At 42.1% G+C, this 23145-nt stretch overlaps 1 protein-coding gene and 1 long non-coding RNA gene across 2 annotated transcripts; both read left to right on the plus strand.

The window, feature by feature from the left end:
- Window positions 1-215: 215 nt before the first annotated feature.
- Window positions 216-1420, plus strand: LOC123870635. The gene is made up of 3 exons (XR_006797116.1): window positions 216-411; window positions 529-648; window positions 1327-1420. It is a non-coding gene; the product is annotated as an uncharacterized LOC123870635 (long non-coding RNA).
- A 287-nt stretch (window positions 1421-1707) lies between these two features.
- Window positions 1708-17609, plus strand: LOC123870590 (tripeptidyl-peptidase 2). Its single transcript, XM_045913951.1, has 24 exons — window positions 1708-1906; window positions 1990-2121; window positions 2508-2694; window positions 3722-3869; window positions 4752-4915; window positions 5280-5523; window positions 6074-6204; window positions 6385-6547; window positions 6789-6859; window positions 7542-7681; window positions 8373-8553; window positions 9385-9550; window positions 9950-10116; window positions 10525-10703; window positions 11263-11477; window positions 12154-12388; window positions 12847-13002; window positions 13498-13586; window positions 14039-14247; window positions 14603-14714; window positions 15102-15174; window positions 15887-15972; window positions 16437-16608; window positions 17004-17609. Exons 1-24 carry the CDS (start codon window positions 1742-1744, stop codon window positions 17211-17213), a joined length of 3795 nt encoding a protein of 1264 aa, XP_045769907.1. The 5' UTR covers window positions 1708-1741; the 3' UTR covers window positions 17214-17609.
- Window positions 17610-23145: the final 5536 nt, after the last annotated feature.

Raw genomic sequence — 23145 nt, forward strand, 5'->3', positions numbered from 1 at the left:
CACCTTTAGTTCTTTCTTAGCCGCAAAGCGCTAGTATCGCAACAAGCTGCAGCCATATTCTTTTTTCTAGTCGATGGCCATATACATAGACTCTGTGGCATACTATTCTCTCGTTAGAGAGTAGTATGTACCTTGCTCTGTGGTATATATACTGGGAAGCCATATTGTTATTGTTGTTGTCTCCAAAGGTTAATAAATTATGGGAATTGTGGTGATCCCAATTCATTCCTGTAAATATAGGACTCAGTGCTTTGCTGAAGGCTCAATTGTTGAACAGACACGTATGCCAGAAGCACTTCGATAGACATCAGTTCGACAGTATGGGGTGGTATGGGAACCCGACGTACGCATGGTTATCTCTACTTGTTTACTGAAAAGGAAAATACTTCACGGAATTCCTGAGCTCATTAGGTAAGTTGATTTCATGTTAAAGATGTATTAAGCACTAGGTATTCCCTAACATAGTTTTTACTTTGTGCTTTCATACCATATTTCATGTGAATAAATTGTGTAAAATTCTTTTTTCAGCTGAACATGATTTCAGTGATCACAATTTTATTATGCTTTACAACCAACTTCAGATCAACAGAATTCAACATTCAGAAGATTCAACAGTATCCACTCAAAGTACAATAATAATAATTAGTGGTGAGTTAGTACAAAATTATCTGTCCTGTGTCTAGTAACTATTTTATTTATTCTTTGCTAACATTGCCTTAATTATGGCTAAAGTCTTATATGCAATACAAATATTGATGTGATGGTCTCCACGGAACCACTACTTTAACACTGTACTGATGTCCATACAGTAGATTTTATCCATACTTCCATACTAATATTATAAATGCGAAAGTGTGTCTGTCTGTCTGTCTGCTACCTTTTCAGAGCCCAACAGTTTAACCTATATTGACGAAATTTGGTACAGAGTTAGCCTATATTCTGGGGATCAACATAGGCTACGTTTTATCCCAGAAAATCAAAGAGTTCCCACGGGATTCCATAAAACCCATCATCCTCTTAGCCGATTTGTATGAGATTTGGTACTGAGGTAGCTTGCATCTAGTAATTGACATAGGCAACTTTTTATCCCTAAAAATCAAACACTTCCCACTGGATCTTTAAAAATCCTCCTAGTCCTCTAGTTTTAGTTTAGTTTATAGCTGTATTTTTTAATCAATCGGTTATATTATTATTAGACCAATTTTAATATGTAGGTACCAACTATCAGTCGTCTCATTAAGAATCCATGTAGTTTTTTTTTCATACATAATTTCTTGTTTATATAATTTAATTTTTCATTAATAAAATAATATTATTCCTTTACAGCCAATTTGACAACCAAGTGCAGGTATTTTATTAAAAGAATAAAAGAAATGTTTATCAAAGAAAACAAGAAGCAAAGGCTATTTTCAGAAGGATCCTCAAAGTAACTTTTGGTAAATATATAAAGTGTATAGATTAAGAAGCAAGAAATATAAAACTGAATTTGATAAGTTGTTTTATTTTACACCTAAATATATGCAAAAAAAAATAAAATTATAAAGGTACCCCGTTTCAACGTTGTCATGGGACATCACTATGCTATCGATATCGACATCGACACAAGGTCGGATTGTGTCCCAACACTTTTTGCGACACTAGCGCTATGCGGCTACAACGGAACTAACCGTTAACTTTTGCACTGTCCTATCTGTCTTTAGACTGTATATAGTGATCTGTGAAAGGTACTCGGTCATCAAAAATGGCAGACGTACCGATCGATTGCGATTTTCCTGTTTGGGGATTAATGCCGAAAAAAGAAACAGGGGTCGTCACATTTTTAAATAAAAACGCAGAGTACGATGGCAGGAATACAGTCATCGCAATTTTCGACTCGGGCGTCGATCCCGCGGCCGCGGGCCTTATGGTAAAAAATTGTCTTGTCACGATTTGTTTAACCAAAGTTTTGTTCATTTCTAGTGCTAAAGTAAACGTTATTTTGTGCTCTAGGTGACTAGCACAGGGGAGACTAAAGTTATAGAAAGGTTTGATTGTAGCGGCTGTGGAGATGTGGACACTAGTACGGTTATTCGGAAGGTAGTGGACGGATGTATTACCGGCACCACAGGTCGTAAATTAAAGGTAAATAAGTTTTTTATTTAATTTATAAGTCCTTATAAAGACCTTCGAATACTGGATGGATTTAAGTTAGAGTTGCTTTGTTTGCTATTCTAATTTTACCGATGTCACAAGGTCATTGACTCTAGTGTCAAATGGCCACAGCTGTTCTTTGTCAATTTTTTTTTTACCAAACCACGTTGCTTTGAGCAGCTTTGCACTTGTGCTACCGCCGACGAGGAAGCGACTAGCTATCGACTAGTTTCGCGCTCAAGTACAATTGATGTATGTTTCTACGTCAAAATAATGTAAAAGGGCTATAAATAAACATAAATAAATAAAAAAAATTACAGACATTACCATTCACACGGAAAAATTTAAATAAAATTTGATTCACTGGTTCATTTTAGATACCAGAATCATGGACCAACTCCACCGGAGAGTGGCGGATAGGTGTACTCTATCCATTCACCTTATACCCCTCTAAAGTGAAGGAGAGGATCCAGGAACACAGGAAGGAGCATCTTTGGGATGTGGGACATAAGACCGCTTTTGCAGAGGCTAGTAAACAGCTCCAGGACTTCGAAAATGAAGTGGGTAGGTATTTCTTAGGGTCTCTATATGTATACAGTCACTCAAGAGATATCCATACTAGCCATTTCCCATATTATAAATGCAAAAGTGTGTTTGTTTCATGGTAACCCTTCCATCATAGAGCAATGGATCAATATGATTTTTTTCATATATAAAAACCTAAATCTTAAATAAAAAAGTGTGATCCCGAATGTCTTAGCATCCTAAACAGGTCCAGGTCATTGACCCATGTAAAAAATCACGTCCACCTGTTGTTGGAGGTGATTGGAGGATAAAATATCAACAAAAAAGCACACTTTCACATTTATAATATGGGTAGTGATTCTAACACACCTTGGTTTTCAAATTGATATTTATTTTGAACCTGGAACTCTTGATAAAAGTATATATAATATCTTGATCAATAATTGTATTGATCAAGATATTATACTTCAGTTCTACAATATTGGATTGATCAAGGATTCATTTATCAGGCTATTGAGTCTGATAAATGATCCTTGCATTTATTATGTTATCAATACAAGAGGTACTTTATCTGCAAGATAAGAATCATTTCTGGTATGCACATAGTGTTACAGAAATTACATATTTACTCACTATTTTTACAACTGTAAAAAAGAATTAATAAATCTATATAATTAAAAATGCATTGAAAAAACATATGAACATGCATAATGCCTAATGAATGGAACAAATTGGATAATTTCTTTTTTTTGTTGCATTCATAATTGTCAGGACAAAATTTTTGGAAAATCCATGGGAAAAGACAGTTCCCACGGGGCGCGGATGAAGTAGCGGGCAACAGCTAGTAATATAATAAATTAGTAAATGGTACAAGAAAATATTATAAAATTGCTTGAAACACATAACTCCAAAAATTTTGAGTTTGATCTGGTGGAAGGCTGGTGGTTGGTTACCACCCTACTGCCAATGCTGTGCTGCCAAGGGCTTTAGTGTTCCAGTATGATGCTGGTAGAAACCCATCAGGGAAACTGTCATACCCCTTCCAAGTTAGCCCGTTTGTTTGCAGCATCCAAGACAACTCTTAGTCAAGAGGAGAAACTACAAAAAGAGGAACTGGAGACCAGGGTAGAGGTGTTAAAAGAGGCAGAGAAGAAATACACAGACTTGGGTCCCGCTTACGACTGTGTTCTGTTCCATGATGGAACTGTGTGGAGGTGAGAACAAATTAAAAGTATTAACTTAGTGATTAAACCAACTTCAATCCATACTTAATATTATAAATGGGAGTGTGTCTGTCTGTCTGTACATTTTCACGGCCCAAACGCTGAACCGATTTTAAAATTTGGTAAAGACTTGGGATACATCCCGCAGAAGGACATAGGCTACTTTTTATCCCGGAAAATCAAAGAGTTCTTAAGGGATTAAAAAAAAACTGAAGACCTCCTCTAGTTGGACATATTTCCTAAAAAATGTTTCAAAACACAAACAATTAGATAATATTATGAACAAACTAGATTAGGATGCGACTTCATTCGATTTGTGTGGATTTAGGTTTTAAAAATCCTGTGGCAATTTCTTTCCTTTTTACTTTTCTAGCCTTTCTCGGGATGCAAGCTGTCTCTATACTAAATTTAATCAAAATTGGTTAAACAGATATACTTTCACATTAGTTTAGATTGATTGAAGCTAGGAGACAGACAAACAGATATACTTACTTTAGCAAGAAACAGTTAAAAATTATTTTGCTATAATCCGCCAACAGAAAAAATCTGTATGGTCAAACATGCAGTTACAAGCTAAGCACCGCTTACCTCCCCAACCAAGCAATAAAGCCAAGTTCCCAAGCAAGCACTGCCACCACCATTCACATGCAACACCACACAAGACTTTTCCACTACTCTCGACGCACGTTTCGCCCCGACACCGGAGCATCCTCAGGAGATTTCGACTTTACAATGCTGTATTGTCAAGTCAAGATATACTTACTTTCGTATTAGTTTAGATTGATTGACAGCTGGGAGATTACAATATAATAACATTCCTATGGCTCTTTTTGCTCAGAATCATTTTACTTCTTATAATTAATTACTTTGCAGAGCATGTATAGACACGTCAGAAGCAGGCGACTTGTCCACTGGTCCACTGCTGGGCGAATACAGTTCCACACATGAGCATGTGCATTTGACAGCATTGGATGAGATGACAGTCAGCATCAATGTGCATGACGAAGGCAATACACTAGAAGTTGTGGGAATGTGCTGTAAGTATTTGACAATGTTGATCCAGGTTGGTACTTGGGCGTAAATAAAACAGAAACAGGTTTAATTTTCAAAAATTTCATATGCCTAATTGGTTTTTGTTCAATTATTTTTAAAACACCATAATTTGTTGATTTTGCAATGGCTAACGTTACTTTATTGCCATCTCTTTCTTGGTGACTACAGTGAATAAATTTGTCTTGTAAAGTTGGCTTGGTTCTGGCCTCTTGATAGAAAAGGTCACCATCCTTCGCAATGAGGAATAAGACCAGAGAAAGATGAATAGAGTACTTTTTCTCTCTTTCTTCTCTCTGGGCGTTTCCATCTTCTGAAGAATATGGTCAAATCATGGTCTCTCTATTCCAGCTACCCACGGCACGCACGTAGCAGCGATCGCATCCGGTTACTTTCCTGAGGAACCTGACAAGAACGGAGTAGCGCCCGGCGCTAAGATAGTCTCCCTGACCATAGGAGACAGCAGACTTGGCTCCATGGAGACGGGGACGGCGCTGGTGAGGGCCTGCATCAAGGTCATGGAGCTGAGCAAGACCATGAAGATTGACGTCATCAACATGAGCTATGGCGAGCACGCGCACTGGTCCAACGCTGGGTGAGTGTGCTGTGTGCTGTGAAATCATTATTTTTAGAAACATTGCTATGAGTTTAATAGGATAACATTTATAGGATCACTTTGCTGTCTATCTGTTGGTCCTGTCAGTCAAGAAAACCTGTAGGGTACTCCCTGTTGACCTAGAATCGTGAAATTTGGCAGGTAGGTAGGTCTTATAGCACACATGAGGGGAAAAATCCGAGAACAGTGAATTGTAGTACGGAATCCTCGGGTGCGAGCCTGACTCGCACTTGGCCGGTTTTTTATTTCTATCATACCTAGCTCACCCTTTGATTACTATGAATAATACGTCATCATCAAAGAGCTTACCCGCGTCACGCGCAACGCCTCAGCCAAAAGGAGATAGCAATAACCGACCAATTTTTGCAATGCGCCTCGAGTCGAAATTGCAAGCGATGTTCCCCAAATTCTTAACTTTTAAAAATACAGGTTTTTTTCAATGGTTTCTTATTAGTAATCATCAGTAGTTCACCTATCTTCGTTTTTGCTAGCGTTGTTGTTACCCTGTATGCTGTTTGTTTGCCTCCAGTCGCGTGGGCGACATAATCAGCTCTGTGGTGAACCGCTACGGAGTATCGTGGGTAGTGTCGGCGGGCAACCACGGGCCGGCGCTCGCGACGGTGGGCGCGCCGCCCGACATCGCGCAACCTATACTGATTGGTGAGATATTGGTGCCGATTCTGTTGTCGTTTTCTAAACTAAACTTACAGTATCTGCATCTTTTTCTTTTTAATAAAAGGAAGAAGTCTAAATTAGGTGCATGAGACGGGTCTGGCCCCGAAATTCAAATTTAACTTGGTTTTTCGCAATTTGGAAATTAATATGACAAATTGTGTATAGGAGTGGGCGCGTACGTGTCAACGGAGATGATGCTAGCGGCATACTCGATGCGCGCGCGCGGGGCCCCGGGTGCCTTCAGCTGGAGCTCGCGAGGCCCCTGCGCGGATGGGGCCGCCGGACTATCCGTGTGTGCGCCAGGGGGAGCCGTAGCGTCGGTGGCCAGGTATGTCGTGTCAGCGGAGATAAGCTGGCCCCTGCGCGGACGGGGCCGTTGCAATATCTGTGTCCACTGTACACACATATGAATTTATAAGACGAGTTCATAATGAACCATTAATCATATGCTAGGACCTAGATGAACAGACTAACATTCTTGAAATTTTGTCAAAGTCGTTTTTTTTTGTTTTTCTTTTTTACATGACAGACACTCGCATTTTTAACAATTAATACTATGTATTTTGCAGGTTCACACTGAGAAACTGTCAACTCATGAACGGTACATCTATGGCTGCGCCGCACGTCGCCGGAGCCGTAGGTATGCATTTTCATTTTAGACTAACATAAGGTTTGACTTACGAGCGAGCAGTGCTTACGAGTATCACTAGTTCGTAAGTATTGGTGAAGGAACAGCGCGAGGAAACCTGCATGCCTCTGAGAGTGCTTTATAATTTTCTCAAAGGTGTGTCAAGTCTGCCAATCCGCATTTTGTCCGCGTGATGGACTGTGGCCAAACCCTTCTCATTCTGAGAGGAGACCTGTGCTCAGTAGTGAGCCAGCGATGGGTTGATGACGATGATGATGACATATAGAATATTATTATCGCGATAAAAACGTAAAGAAGACAAGAAGCGAGAAGCTACTTGTACGCGAACTTGTTTCCGCTAACTGACAATGAAATGATGAGACAAGTGAAAAACCTAACACCAGAAGGTCTAAAACGCCGAACAATCGCGTCGCTTACGTGTTTCTCCGAGGTTTCTGTGATTTTTTTAGTAAACTAAGGAAAAAGTAACAACTGTTGTAAACTGTAAGATAAACTGTGTTTCCTACCAATAACAATCCGAGTATCTTTAAAACGAATGAATAGGCATCTTCTAGGTAAACGCGTCTCTTAGGCCACATCATCACTTTCCATCAGATGTGATTGTGGTCAAGCGCTTGCCTGTAATGGATTTAAAAAAAAAACCATAGATCACTGATTTGACATTATATTTCAGCGGTGCTAATATCGGGGCTCAAAGCGAAGGAGCTGCCCTACTCGCCGTACTCGCTAAAGCGCGCGTTGGAGAACTCCGCAGTGTATCTCGAGCACGTGGAGCCCTGGGCGCAGGGCTGTGGCCTGCTCAATGTGGAAAAGGTATTTATCTTATTATATGTATATTCATTCCATCAGACTGCTGGACATAGGCCTTTCCAAGAGCGCGCCACCAAACACAGTCGTCCACCTACCTCATCCACCCACTCCCCGCCACCTTCTTCAGGTCATCGGTCCAGCGGGCTGGAGGTCGTCCCACACTGCGCTTACCGGTACGCGGTCTCCACTCCAGAACACTATTTTTTACCCGTCGCAGTGGTGATGCGAACCCATCAAACCATGCCAAGAATCGGTCAACGTGGCTAAAGAAATTTTCACTACAATTATTTACAGCCAAGCGATGGTCTTTAAATAAAAAACCGGTCAAGTGCGAGTTGGACTCGCACTCGAAGGGTTCCGCATCATCGTACAAGATACAGCCCTTTTATGGGCAACACTGCAAGTTAATTACGAACAGCGCCATCTATGATGTGATTTACTAAACTTATTATTTTGACTTAACACTTCAATTTTTTTGTGATGTGACCACAAATTCACGATTTTCGGATTTTTTCCTTTACCAGTTCTATAAGACTACTACTTGCCCATGATTCTACGTCAACGGGAAGTATCCTATAGGTTTTGATTTTCCCAAATTAACAGACACAACAGACAGACAGACAGGCGTGTACCTTTTTTCCTTTCGAGGTATGGAATCCTAAATATTATATTAATTAAAAAAAATTGATTCCAGGCCTTCGAAATCCTCACAAACTTCCACTCACAGCCGGAGCGGGATGTAACGTTCAACCTAAAGTGTGGTAGCAGCAACGCTAAAGGAGTTTTCTTGCGACCCAAGCCCGATGACGTCACGCATAAGGACATCGGCATCACGGTCGAACCACAGTTCTTAGAGAACCATTTGGATGAGGAAAGTGAGTATCAATTCGATTCTTTATTTTGCAATTAAAATACTTAGCTATATAATCTCAAACTTGGATAAGTAAAAAATACTGCCTGCAGATTGCCTCTTTATTTTTGTTATTTTATTGTAGCCACAACCCTGTATAATTCCTACAGTAACCTCTCTGCTCGTGTAGTACTCGACATGAAATAAAAGGCACAACCTGAAATTTGCTTGACCATGAGCTTTAGTTATAAGTTTTTACAAATCTAACCATTCTGACCATCAAAAGGTCATGACATCAAACACTACCTACCTAATACTAACTACTTTGAATAAATGATTTGAGTTTGAGTTTTAATGCGCAGAACTCATATTTTGGGTGTTATTAAGGCGCGACGCGACGGGCGAAGACAGGGTTAGATGTCATATCACATCGTATTCTGCCTTGTCATTGGGTTACCGTGCGCCTTCGTACAGTTCTCGAAAAGTAACAGCACTACAAAAATCGGTCAAGTGCGAGTCGACTTGCACTTGACCGGGTCAAGAAATCCTGCATCATAATAACTCTTCAAATTTTTCAGACCAAAAATTCACAGTTTTCGGATTTTTCCCTTTACTTGTTCTATCTGGCCTTCAACATTGTCAACAGGAAGTACCCTAATAGGTTTTAATTCCTTTGATCGGTCTTGACTGTCAAACAACGAAGTGATAGTAAGGATTCCTTTTTTCCTTTGGAGATACAGAATCCTAAGAACTAAATCAGTTTGTCCTGTGGGTCTATGTCTTTGTTTTTGTATTTCAAGTACGTACTGGTAAGAAACAGATACAAAAAAACGTATGTAGCGTGCGTGCGTTGCAGATAAGGACGTGATACCCAAGCAGATCGCGTACGGACAGAGGCTCGCGCTGACTTGCGCGGCGCCCTGGGTGTCCCACCCTGCGCACGTGGACATGATGAACGCAGCGCGCCCGCTGGCGGTGCGCGTCAACATCGCCGCTCTGCCGCCCGGACCGCACTTTGCCAGGTAGGTCATAGATAAGTTGCAGAAGACATGGAAGAACCATTCCTTGAATAGCCGGGCGAGTTTCCATTCCTACGTCGTCGGCATTCCTTTAGACAACGGCTCGGACTTCAGGCAGCAGCGTGATCGGATCAGGCAAATTATGCATAATACTTGGACAAAGCTTAAGGGGTATGGGTTTAAGAAGAATTACCATACTCCTTCTAGGTTAGCCTGTTCTATCTTAGAATGCACCGTGGGTGAGTGGCGATATTGCAGTCAATTGCAACTTGTTTAAAAAAAAATTAAGAAACCCTTATGGCCAAATTCCAACTTGTCAAAAAAAAATTTTTTTTTCTTGGAATTCATACTTTTTCAATTGAATTCATCAGTAAATTTTATGATAGCCCCGTTACCTTCCAGTATAAACGCCTACGACGTATCATGCATAGAGAAGGGGCCGGTGTTTCGGATACCCATCACAGTGCTGCAGCCACAACCGCTGGCCATGTCCACGTCGTCCGCGCCGCAGATCGACGAGAAGGACGTGCTGTTCAAACCATCCACCATCAAGCGGCACATCATTGTGGGTGAGTTCAATATAGCAAGCGCCCCGGGCGCTCGGACGGAACGCTGCAATGATAAAATTGCCGTGCCGCCAAGCGGTTTTATGTTTGGGTTTAGAAACCGATCAGGGGTGTGGGTTTAGCGAAACTACCACACCTCTTCCAAATAAGCCCGCTTCTATCTTAGACTCCCACACACAAGCACATACACACATCCAACCCAAACACACACACACTTTTTAAAATTACGTTTGTTAAATAATAGAACTCCTCTTCAACTGACATGACAAGAGACATCTGAGATACAGGGCTTTTCAAACGTACTTGTTTTCCGACACAATAGTGACACTTACTTTTAACGCTCATTTTCAGAAATGAAAAGGTGATTTTTTTCTGATAATTTCTCACAAATATTTTCTGTGTTTTCGTTAGTCCCCTTAGAAGCGACGTGGGGTGTAGTACGCATCCAGCGGCGCGGCGGGGAGAGCGGCGCGCGGTTCCTAGTGCACGCCATGCAGCTGGCGCCGCGACGATCGTGTCGCGCGCACGACACGCACCGCATGCTGGCGTTGGCGCCGCTGGTGCCCGTCGCCGCTCCCTTCAAACTGCTGGTGAGTAGCATTGTAAAAGTTTTTGTCATGCATAACCTTTTACCGACGCAATGTCGCCTCTGTCTATCGGTCAATACGAAGCTAAGCCAGGCGCAACTCACGACGCTCTCTTACTAGATGGCAGCACGAGTACATTAAAGCTGAAGCCCAAGTCGAACACGCAAATCTGAATCGCACTAACGGAGCGTTTAGGAATCTGCACTATATAATATAGAAGTTTCAAGATGAAACCGTCGGCCAGCTGGTGCTACCGAGCAAGACAACCGCTCCGTTTGGTAGGTCGAGCCCTACACACCGCTCCTGTTTTATCGGATTTATTTTGGAGAGTGCTCAGGAACTTCACAAGCTTGTTCCTCTTTCACCATTTTACTACAGAACAGCGAGAAGCCGTGAACGTTGGCATCCTTATATGGTCGACATCCAATCAACTTGCACGAATCGTTTTACTCAACGTTTCTTATACAAACTGCTAAGCCAAGCCATCTATGTGGTGTTTGCCGATACTTGTTTGTCACAAGCGTCTGGCGCTGGCTTTAAACTGACTTTCTCTTGTTTCCAGGGTGGCGTCACCTTGGAAGTGGTGATAGCCAAGTACTGGGCCAACGTTGGCGACATCAGCGTGGACTACAGCATAGAGTTCCACGGCCTCAAACCAGACTTTGGCTCCAAGCTGACCATGAGCGCGGCATCGCTGGGCGCTGTGCAGTTGGCCGCGTTGAGGCCACAGGAGGTCCAGCCTTCTGCGCAGCTCAAACACATTGAACCCGTGTACAGGTATTTACCGACTTTGTAATTGAATTGGTCATTTCAAAAAAGGGAAGAGTTAAATTTTTCTCAAACACATTTTTTATGCTGTAAACGCTTCCTCAAAGGTATGTATATTGTGAGTAAACACTAAAAATCCAGGATATTTCTTGTAAAGTTCAAAAACTAAATTCAGCTCATAAAATCCTTCGAAAATCGATTAGTTTTGAATGGAAAAAATTCTGATTAAGTGACTTAAATATGCGATTTTTATAATTGACCGATTCAATTTTACTAATGGGTAAAATTGCCAACATCCGCATTCTGTAGCAACTCAACTTAATTCAGAAGATGTAACATAGATGACGCTGTAAACTTTGTATGAAAAGTAGATCGCGCTAGGTAAATTTGTATTTTTCAGTTATTTGTCTTTATTTTATTAGTCTAAGTGCTTAGTCATAGTGGTCCAATGTTGGTTGTGGGTCGTGGACCCTTTGATAGTATAGAGTTCCACAGTTTCAAACACATCGTACCTCGAACCCAAGGTTTTATGTTGCGTACAGACTGTTAAAATGCGCGCGAACACGAACTGAACCAGGATTGGACACAGCTACTTCTCAGTTCTGACTTCTGTGTTATAGTCTACGTTGGGGACTATAATATAAGTGTGATTTGATGATAATGACGAGTAATGCGTTACCTCCAGACCCGCGGAATCCAAGTTGGTGCCGCTCACAGCCCGCGACGTGATCCCGCCCGGCCGCCAGATCTACCAGCTGCTCAACACTTACACATTCCACATAGCCAAAGCCACGGAGGTGTCGCCCATCGTGCCGCTGCTGTGCGACATGCTGTACGAGTCGGAGTTCGAGTCGCAGATGTGGATGCTGCACAACAGCTGCAAGCAGCTCATGCTAGTGGGCGACGCTTACCCCTCCAAGGTGAGAGATTGTAAGAAATTCCACGAACATTAAACGGCCAAGCCGTACTTCTTTAACCAAGATGTAGGGTTTGAAGAATCAGAGCTTGTAAGTAGAGTGATTTGTTATTTATTGTTATAAATGTGATATAGTCAAGAGCATTTAAGAGCTATATATTTAGACTTGGGATAGGTCCCATGGGCAGCACAAATCTAAGCTCAGCTAGGGGCTTGGCTCTACTAGAGATCTCATAACTTTTTAACAGCGAAAACATTATGAACTTGTGAGTCTTGGCAATCTTTAAATGAAATGTTTTTGGTGGGATTTGTATTTACGGACTTATTTAGTGAAAACTTCTTTAGCCGCGATTTTCTACTAGACAAAAATTTCAAAGCCGCATGAGCAACATGCTAACTTAATCCTAGTAAAATTAAATTTTTACTGTCCATTATGACCCTTATTTTTTAATTTGTTGACAGTATTCTGCGAAAGTGGAGAAGGGCGAGTACACACTGCGGCTGAGCGTCCGTCACGAAAACCGGACGTTACTGGAGCGGCTATCGGAACTACCCGTCGTCATACAGCAACGCCTCGCGCAACCCATCTCGCTCGACGCGTACTGCTCACAGCCACAGGTAACATTGAAATAGAGGGCGCTTCTCACTCATACCAAGACATCGATCAACTGACCTCATGATACGCGAAGGTAATTGTGCTGTGTGGCACAACAAAAAGCCACTAAAATAAACAACAACGATACGAACCTAAGCCAGTCACCGCTCACGACACTTTCACTAGATGGCAGCACGAGTACCTTAATCTGAAGCTCAAGTAGAACACGCACTAACGGAGCGTTTAGTTTCAAGATACAACCGTCGTCGGCTAGCTGGCGTTACCGAGCACAACACCGCTCGGTGGGAAACCCCTTGGTACGGTCGAGCCTGCACACCGCTCCCGTACATAGAGAAGGGCGAGTACACAAAACACCTCAACAAAGAAATACAGCCTCAAAACAGCTGTTCTATTTAGCGGCGACGGAAGTGGCATTCACGTTACTTCCGTCCGAACAAAGATCTAAGTTATTCTTAAGTTGCGTCTAAAGAAGTTTATCAATGTATTGCAACTTTCAGGCACTGACGGGCGGCAAGAAATTCACCTCAGCCTCCATGTCCAATGGCGAACTGCTACCTCTTTACTTCACGCCCGTGCCTGCTGATAAGTAAGTGAGGTTTTAGTTTTTAATATAAAAACCGGCCAAGTGCGAGTCAGACTCGCGCACTAAGGGTTCCGTACTTGGGTATTATTCCAACATTTTGCACGATAAATCAAAAACTGTTATGCATAAAAATAAATGAAAATCTGTTTTAGAATGTACAGGTAAAGCCCTTTCATATTATGAAACCCCACTTGGTAAAGTTATCTTACTTTGAAAATTGAAACACATTTTAATTTTTTTTAATGATGTAACCACAATTTCGCGGTTTCAGATTTATTCCTATATCTGTGCTATAAGACCTACCTACCTGCCAAATTTCATGATTCTAGGACAACGGGAAGTATAGGTTTCTTGACAGACAGACAGACAGACAACAACAAAGTGATCCTATAAGGGTTCCATTTTTCCTTTTGAGGACTAGCCATTTGGACCAACTATATTTTATTGTATTTCAGGATAAGTCGGTCGAGCATATCCCCGGGCGTGACACTCACAGGCGTGGTCACATTCGCGAAGGACGAGCTCGGCCACAAAGCCGACACGTACGGCGTGTCACTAGTGGCGTGCGAGGCGCCGCGCCGGGCGCCTCGAGACGCGAGGCCGAGGCAGGATGACTACACGGACGCCTATAAGGATTTCATCTCCGCGTGGCTGCCTAAACTGGGTAATTGAACCTGAGGCTTCCTCATACTTCCGCCATTCGAAGACATTCGACTTTCTTGCTGGTTCTCCTCGATAGGAAGTAGGAACGACATTCCAAACCTGTGCGTATTTTTTTTAACCGATAGAGAAACTGCGACATTTCCATAAAAAATTTGGATTTCAACTCCTCAATCCTGATACTGCAAGGGGGTGACTACTGAAGCTGATGGGATTTAGAAACTGTCGGTTATAATTGAAATTGGGGGTACCTCTACCAAGTAAAGGCTGTTGTTGACCTCAAGGACCCAACTCCTCAACGCTGATGCTGTAAGGATTTGATTTAATTTTTAAATTTTAATAGAGTAATTTTATTGTAGAGGGCGAGAAGTTGGAGCAAGTGTATGAAGACCTGGTGGAAAAGTTCCCCACGTACCTCGGCGCGCACGTGGCGTACTTACACGGAATCGACTCGCCCACCGACCCTAAAAAGTACATACTCATTATTATCTCTAAACCACTAAAACGCAATAGAAATAATAAGTTCCTAACTTCTTACCATATAACTTTTATAAAATTATCAAATTGTTATCATGAATATTAAATACATTTTTCTTAAATATTTTGCTTACCTAACGCTATCTACTTACATAAATAATTTTCACAAAAAACTCATTAATATTATAAAATGTCAACCAATTTAATTTACCAACTTAACTGATTTAACTTACCAACCAAACCAATTCAACTTATTTTTATACATATTGCCTTGTAATTTTTTAATATTGGTTGGTATATCGTATGCAAATTGTTTCTTTTTTTCCTACAAAATACTTTGTATTTTTTGTTTTAATGTCAATGTGCTGTGAAATGTTGCAGATTACCGAGCGCGACGGAAGAGCCCGATGTTACGACGGCGTGGTGTGAACAGCTCATTGCCATATCCGATAAGGTTAATGATCTAATCTATACGTAAAATAGAAAATAAACTTTTTGAGTCAAAGCTTTTTAGGGCCAGTTTTTCAACCGTCAAATAACTTTTATCCGAGAAATTTTGACGTATTGACAGATTTCCTATGCAGAAACTGTCAAACCCTCTTTATTCCTCACATTAAAGTATTTGACTATTGAAAAATCGGCCCCTAATGTACTAAAAAGGATTGAAACTTCCTCCCTCCTAATGCTTCTCAATAAAGAAGTAAAGCCATTTTATATGAGATGTTTAACCTATAAAATTGAGTATGAATGGGGTTTAGTCTCGTTATCTGTCTGTCTGTCTGTCTGTCTGTCTGTCTGTTAGTATACATTAACAGAAAACAAACAGTGATACGAGATCGTGACCTGTTGGTGAGGTTGCTCTTATATTTCTCTTCTGGTCATTCTTATACTCTAGCCATACATTGATAAATCACCCATTGCGCCCGTACGAGGTCAGAGGCCTTTTAACAAGACTCCAAATATGTAGACTGATTTGTCACCGCAATTTCAAGGTCTTAGACTTTTTGACGGGACATGAACTGTAACTTGCATAAATAAAGTACATACCAGGAGAGCATAGAAAGCTAGACTCATCTATCTCCATACAACACTTACGCCCAAGAGCATACAAAACAATTTTAGTCCGCTTACATTCAGCAAAAAAAAGTTTATTGTATTGTCGGCAGGTCATAAAGCAGATCGATCAGGACAAGTTGCTGGCGTATCTCGGAATGAAAAACGACACGCGCCCCGACGCCACCAAAATTAAACAGTGAGTATGAAGTGGTCGAAATAAGAAGTACGGCAAAGCCACAAGAAAGATTTAGGATTTTAGCAGTCTATGCATGTATTTTTGTATCAGTCTCTGTGTGTTCCATCGTAGCGCCTAAATTACTGTGCCGATTTTGATGAATGCGGTGTCAATCAATTCGTTATTATGATATAGGCTACATTTTATACGTTAAAAACGACCTGGGGCCTTTAGGAAAAAAAAAATGGAGATATCTTTCAGGAATTCCTTGATCAGCCCTTTGAACAACCCCATGTTGTAATCTAGTGGGAACACCGCTGATGGGAGTTGATTCCACAGTTTGCATGCGCGTGGAAAAAGATTAGCATAACGGGCGTTCGAAGTGCACCAGGCACCCAGGTGGTGAGCGTAAAATTGTTTGGTGGCGTGTGGGATGTGCCGACTGCCACAATTTAGATCTTGACTTTGATATTGAATTGTTCCAGAGAGCAAGAAAAGCAGAAGGGCTACCTAATAGACGCCCTGTGTCGGAAAGGAACGGCGCTATGCAGGCTCAAGGCGTTAGCACAGAGCAACGCAGCCAAAGAGAAGCTCGCCGATGCGTTGCAGAGCAATATGACCGACCTCATGAAGTTTACTGACCTCAGTGACACTAAGGTGAGACTCATTCCAGACAGCAGAATAAACATCTGACAGACACTCTGTGTCGGAGAGGGACGGCGCTATGCAGGCTCATAGTAACGCGGCGAAAGAGACTGTTTATTTCTTCACTCTCATAATTTCAACTTAATAAAAGTACCAGGCTTACATAAATCGCAGGCGTCAAATATCGGATGGTTTAGTCTAGTCCATTTGGTTAAAACAACTTTCACCGAAAAATGCCTCCCACTGTCATCGGCGGTGCATATTACATGCTGTATGTTGCACCATACAGATTTGGCTGGTTTAGCGGATTATAGCAAATTAAGCTTTTGGTTCCTTGCATATAATGGACTTCCGCAAAGTAACACCTGCTTCTATACAACATATAAAAAAATGTGATATTATTTCAGGCGATCCACTACGGGGTGTGGCACTGCTTCAGCCTCAAGCACTGGGGGCGCGCCTGCAAGCTGCTCACCAAGATCCTTGAGGAGCGACCTTCCAAGGAGGTGGAGGAGCGGCTCGCGCAGGCCTACCGGCAGCTGGGCTGGAGCTACCTGGCCGCCGCCACGCTCGCCGCGATACCCACCAAGTACCCGTCCGCGTACCGACCCTTCTGATCACACCACTAGTAATGCCCGCCTTTTTACACGACGACAATGTTCCACAAGTCAAAAGTTCCCGTACAGTGCAAATCTTCATGGGCAGCGGTAATCACTTAACACCAGGTGACCCGTCTGCTCGTTTTCTCGCTTTTGTATATAAAACAAAAAAAAAACAGTGGGTCATTGGTGTCACACAGTAAGTAAACTTGTAACAGGACGTCGATGCTTTACCTACATTGGCAGACGTCAAATGTTGCCTAACGACGTTAGGTAGGCTATGAAACGACTAGGTATCTTTGATTTTACGTCACCCCTAATCTAATATTTGACAGATGTCGATTCAGGATCAAAATCGATACTTTCCTCACTCTAGTTCTGTATGCCGAGTGACTGTGTGGTGACGTCAAATCACATCGAAGCTTCGACGTTTTATTAGAAGTTGCCTATGTCGTGAACTGTGGTCGCGTGCTCAGGCTTATAAGCTATGGCAGGTCATAACTCATAATCAAAATTGAGCAGTGAGCTATTTCAGCCAGGATAAGTATGAACTCTAAGGTCCGATTGTTCAATCGTCAAATAAATTTTATCTGAGGAATAAATTTGGGATTTGACAGCTTTTGTATACAAAATCTGTCTAATTTATTCCTCAGATAAAAGTTATTTGACGATTGAAAAATCGGACCTTAAATGCGCTTTTATTTTGGGATTGGATGAACGAATAAATAATTATGAGTGTTATTATAATCTTATTTTAAGAACTTTTGAATCACTCTTATTGGTACAAATTCTGTTGTATACTAATTACTAACATAACTTTAAACAAACATAAAAGTGACTGGAGACATTAAAAACGTGAATTTTTGTAATGCAATTATTGTATAGTATCATCCACAATTTGACTACTTTTTACACTTTACATTCTATCTAAATTCATTTTCGCATTTATTTAACGAAATATTACGATGCTTACGAAATATGTATCGCATTTCCAATAGATTTTCTTCATAATCAATATAAGTTGAGGAACTGACAGCAAAGCGGTGGTGTAGTTACATGAATTAAAATTTTACAGTAAGATCAAAAAAATTAATGTTTTACTGTAAATAATCGAATCATTTCGATCGAAATACGCACTTTGAACTCAATTTTAGGTCAATTTTATGTCATTTTGTTTGGAAATGAGCTTAAGTTTGTATTCAGTCTTCGAAATCATGAACTTTGGATTCAATTTCAGTACAGTTTAAGCCATTTTGTTTGGAAATGAATTCAGATTTGTATTCAAAATCGTGCGGATTAAAAAAAAATATTCTTATCAAAAAATCATACACCATTTTGTTCGGCAGATCTTATGAGCTCAATGTAAAAATTGCAATTTGGTGAACTAAGAAAAACCAATTTCAAATTATTAACGAACTCCCTCGCTTTGAATCTATTTCATCTGTCAAAATTACAGCAGTATCGTTGCGTGATTACTGATTTACAGCCCCCGCTGTCAAATGTCAAATATGAAATAGTTTAATGAATCGGGTGTATTTAATATTGTTATGTGTTGTAGAAGGGTGCTCAAAACGACTAGTTAAATATGTTTTTTTTTTTACATTTATTTTTTATTTTTATACTAGACATTTATTATCTGTGTAATTAATGAATCAACGGAATTGTATCACCTCATTAGCTAATTAATTTGGAATGGTCTATGTCTGGCTAGGGCAACATCTTTATTATACTTTAATTTCCCTTAGTTTACTTGGCCGATTTTTCAGTCGTCACACAGTATCTGGGGAATAAATTTGAGTCAGTCAAAAACAGTCTTTGTATAGAAAATATGTCAAAACGTCCAATTTATTCCTCAGATAAAAATTATTTGACAGTTAAAAAATCAGGCCTCAAAAAGTAAATGAGTTTGCGGCCCATACGATCTTGTTACCATGAACTAACAATGAGATACGAGTTAAAACCCTAACTTTAGAAGGTCTAAAGCGCCGGGCAAATCGCGTCGCTTACGCGTTTCTCCGAGAATGTTGCTCGATTTGTTTTTCTTATAAGCAAACTAGTGAAAACTAAAGTATATACAGGTGCCTACATCAAGATGACAGTCCATTTCAAACAATATAAACTTTTGGGCATATTCCGAAACTTTGTTGCGCAACAATAATAACATAGCAATAATAATAGCGATAGTAACATTAATGCATTAATCGCAATCATTATTATTGGATGGAGCTTTTGCAAGATTCAGTTAATAAAGATATGATGAAAATAGCCTTAAGAAAGATTGCTAGGATCGCAATCGATAAGTTTCGTAATATAAAGCCTGGTAAAAGCAATACAATACAGTATGTTAATGTAATGCAGTAGAAAATAACAGACTAAAAGGAAAAATAGACGGAGCTCTCGCAAACAAAAATAAATATGTGTTCTTATAGCAATAAAGCCAGTTAGACTTTAACTAGTGTTAAGACATTAGTGTCTCTGACATACACATCTGTTTCGTTTTAACTCCAAATAATTTCTCTATTGACAACTTACATATTTTAACACATTTGCTTCATCATTTTTTTTACCACGTCATTGATGACCTGTCTATTTTTTTCCTTTTAGTCTCTGTAGGAAATAGAGTAATAATATAGTATGAAAATATTTTGTTAAGCTGACTTGACCGACTGCAGGGCCGCATGCTTATATACATAGAATATGTAATTAAGGGGTGTCTCCGTCACGCGCTCTATACCAACGTAATCTGGCTCTCATTTGAATACTAACTAAACAAACTCAATGCAATTTGTAGGTATGCGTTCTGTAGGAACTAATAGCTGTGTGGTTTTCCAGATCTCCGTTAAAATATGCAGTTTCAAAGTTACACGGTCTTCTGAACGTGTTTACAAAATTACAAAGTTTGTATGGTTGGATTCAATTGAAAACCAAACGACGTTTGTATGGAGTGGGTGTCGGAGAGACTGTTAAAGGTAATATGAAATGTTTGTGACTAGTTTACCAGGGCCTAGCTTTAGAAGACGAAAAGCTGCTTTGCTATCCTACTGAAGGCAAACGTATTCAAGGATTTGTATAACAACATACAGGTGTAACCAGAACGAAGACAGGTTATAGTACTGATGATTACTGATAAGTTACCACAGAAAATCACGAAAAGAAAACCTGTAGGTACCTATTTTTTAAAAGTACACAATATATTGCAAATAAAACATCTGACTGACGTTAGAGATCAACGAACGTTCCATAAATAGATCCGAAGTCAATGCCGCGTCGCGTCGTAAGTGAGGCATTGACCCGGGTTTTGCCCGCCATACAATGTTTTGAAAAATACTAAATCACTAAAACTACAAGATAAGGCAAATGGTTATTATCATTGGATTGGGTTAAGCTAGTATTATAATAAGAAGAACGCTAATTTTGTGCTAGCGTTCTGGTTACACCCTGTATAATTGGCTACTAGTACTGTGTGCCTAGTGGGAGATTTTTAACCTATTCGATCGCGTAAAAGTTAACTGCGTTTTGTATGGAATTGAAACAGCGCCATCTAGTGACAAGAAGATGGCGCTGTTTCAATTCCATCTACTGACTGTCTGACTCACCCGTCTACCCTCTACTAGACAGTCAGGGTAGGCGAAGGTACTCCGCCAAAGACCGCGCAGAGATCATGGCGGAGTATATGGAGAGTCAATTTACCCCCAACCCACCGGCCAACGACGACACTGTCTATAGTCACCACGCGGCGATCCAACACCAAATAGAGGGCTTCTTGTCGGCCCACGCTCCGGGGAGATGATTTTATCTCACCGTTAGAGAGCTGAGGAAGGCCGTCTTCCGACTCCCCAAACGGAAGGCGCCAGGCTACGACGGGATCCCGATCGCCGCAATACAGCAGCTGCCTAGGAGAGGCCTTGTCGCGCTGACAAAACTCTTCAACGGTATACTCCGCACCGCCCACTTCCCGGACTCATGGAAGCTGGGGAAGGTGATCACCATCCCCAAACCAGGAAAGGACCGGCGTCTTCCAGGAAGCTATCGACCAATCACCCTCCTGCCGCACATCGCTAAGCTGTTCGAGCGTCTATTACTGCGAAGGCTCGCCCCGCACCTACGCCCGCGGGCCGAACAGTTCGGCTTTCGCAGAGACCACTCCACGACACTCCAGCTAGCGAGAGGACTAAACTTCATCGCCAGTGAGAAGAACAGAGGACACTGCACCGTCGGAGTCTTCCTCGACATCGAGAAGGCCTTCGACCGTGTGTGGCATGCAGGCCTCCTGGCGAAGCTCCTCTCGACCAACCTACCACCCGCGATCGTGCGGCTGGTAGCATCGTTCCTGGAGGGCAGGTCCTTCCGAGTATCCGTAGAAGGCGCGGACTCCCAGCCGCGCCCAATACGGGCAGGAGTACCGCAGGGCAGCTGCCTGTCCCCGTGTCTATACGCGGTGTACACGGATGACATCCCTACCCTCGCCGAACATCTGCGCGAGGGGGAGGAAGACGTGCTGTTATCGCTCTACGCTGACGACAGCGCGTATCTTGCGTCGTCGTACCACCAGATCGTCGCTATCAACCGACTACAACGTTTGTTGGACCTGCTGCCGGAGTGGCTGGATAAATGGAGAATGGCCGTCAACGTGGGGAAGACGGCCGCCATCCTGTTCGGTGCTCGGCAACCCTACCGTCAACTCCGTCTTCGAGGGCAGGACATAGAGTGGCAGACTTCGGTGCGCTACTTGGGCTGTCACATCGACGCCAACCTGCACATGGTTCCCATGGTGAACCACGCCGTTAACCAGGCATGTGCAGCTACGTCGATGCTGCGCCAGGTCCTCGCCTCAAACCTCTCACTGAAGACCAAGCTCCGAATCTACGGAGCCTATGTCCGCTCAAGGTTGACGTACGCGGCCCCAGCCTGGTACTCACTCTGTTCGGAGTACCAGAGACGCCGCCTACAGGTCCAGCAAAACAAGTGCCTGCGCCTAATCGTGGAAGCTCCGAGGTACGTGAGGAATGACGTCATCCATCGCGACCTCAAGACGCCCACCGTGGAGGAGTACGTCCGCACACTCGCGCGGCGCATGTTTGCGCGCGCGGACAACGGACCGTACGAACACCTCCACGGCATCGCTCCACTTATCCCTCGACCGCCGACCGGACGTCAACTACCTCGTGAGCTCCTGCGATCGCCATCCTCGGCGCGGCACGCAGCCGACCCAAGTGACGACGACTACGACGACGCATGATCCACCGGATATGACCCCGTCTCCGCGCTCGACAGCGAACTCTAGCCGCCGTCGCGCGGAGACCAATCCCGGACTAACAACACCGGATATATTAAGAAGCCCACTAGGGCCGTAAGCCAAGATGGCGGGCCCTAGCCGGTGAAATCCCGGCTAAAAGATCACCACCAGGGTACAATGTTGCCCTGCGCCTCACCCGGGTAAGGAGGCCATGCCTCGAGGCCCGTACCCCCGCTTGGCCGTTCCGACCAAACGGAGAAGACCCGCACTACTAAACGCAGTTAACTTTTACGCGATCGAATAGGTTAAAAATCTCCCACTCGGCACACTGTAAAGTAGGTGAAAGTAAACTCTATAGATGTTAGCCGCAAGGTTCAGTATTGAAAAGTCCTTGCGAGTTGCGGCTCGTCTTGTAAATTGTAATATGCAGTCAGCTTAAGTGCCCATTTAATTATACTTAGTATGAATTTTATAGTTAATACGGTAGGTGAATAGATTTTATAGTGCGCAGTCGGTCAAGCTCGCCGCTGGTTGTTTACGTAATAATGATGTACGCTGTGCTTCGTCAAGGTTTAGATGTTTTAAAAGAATTGTTAACTAAGCACGAGAAATAAAATATTTGTGACAATTTTCATTGTAGTTTCAATCATTTCGGCACCTTATTCACCCGCTTGCTCGGAAATTGCTTCATTACAAAAAAAACGGCACCTAATC

Source organism: Maniola jurtina, chromosome 2, assembly GCF_905333055.1.
Source record: "Maniola jurtina chromosome 2, ilManJurt1.1, whole genome shotgun sequence".
NCBI classification, from domain to species: Eukaryota; Metazoa; Arthropoda; class Insecta; order Lepidoptera; family Nymphalidae; genus Maniola; species Maniola jurtina.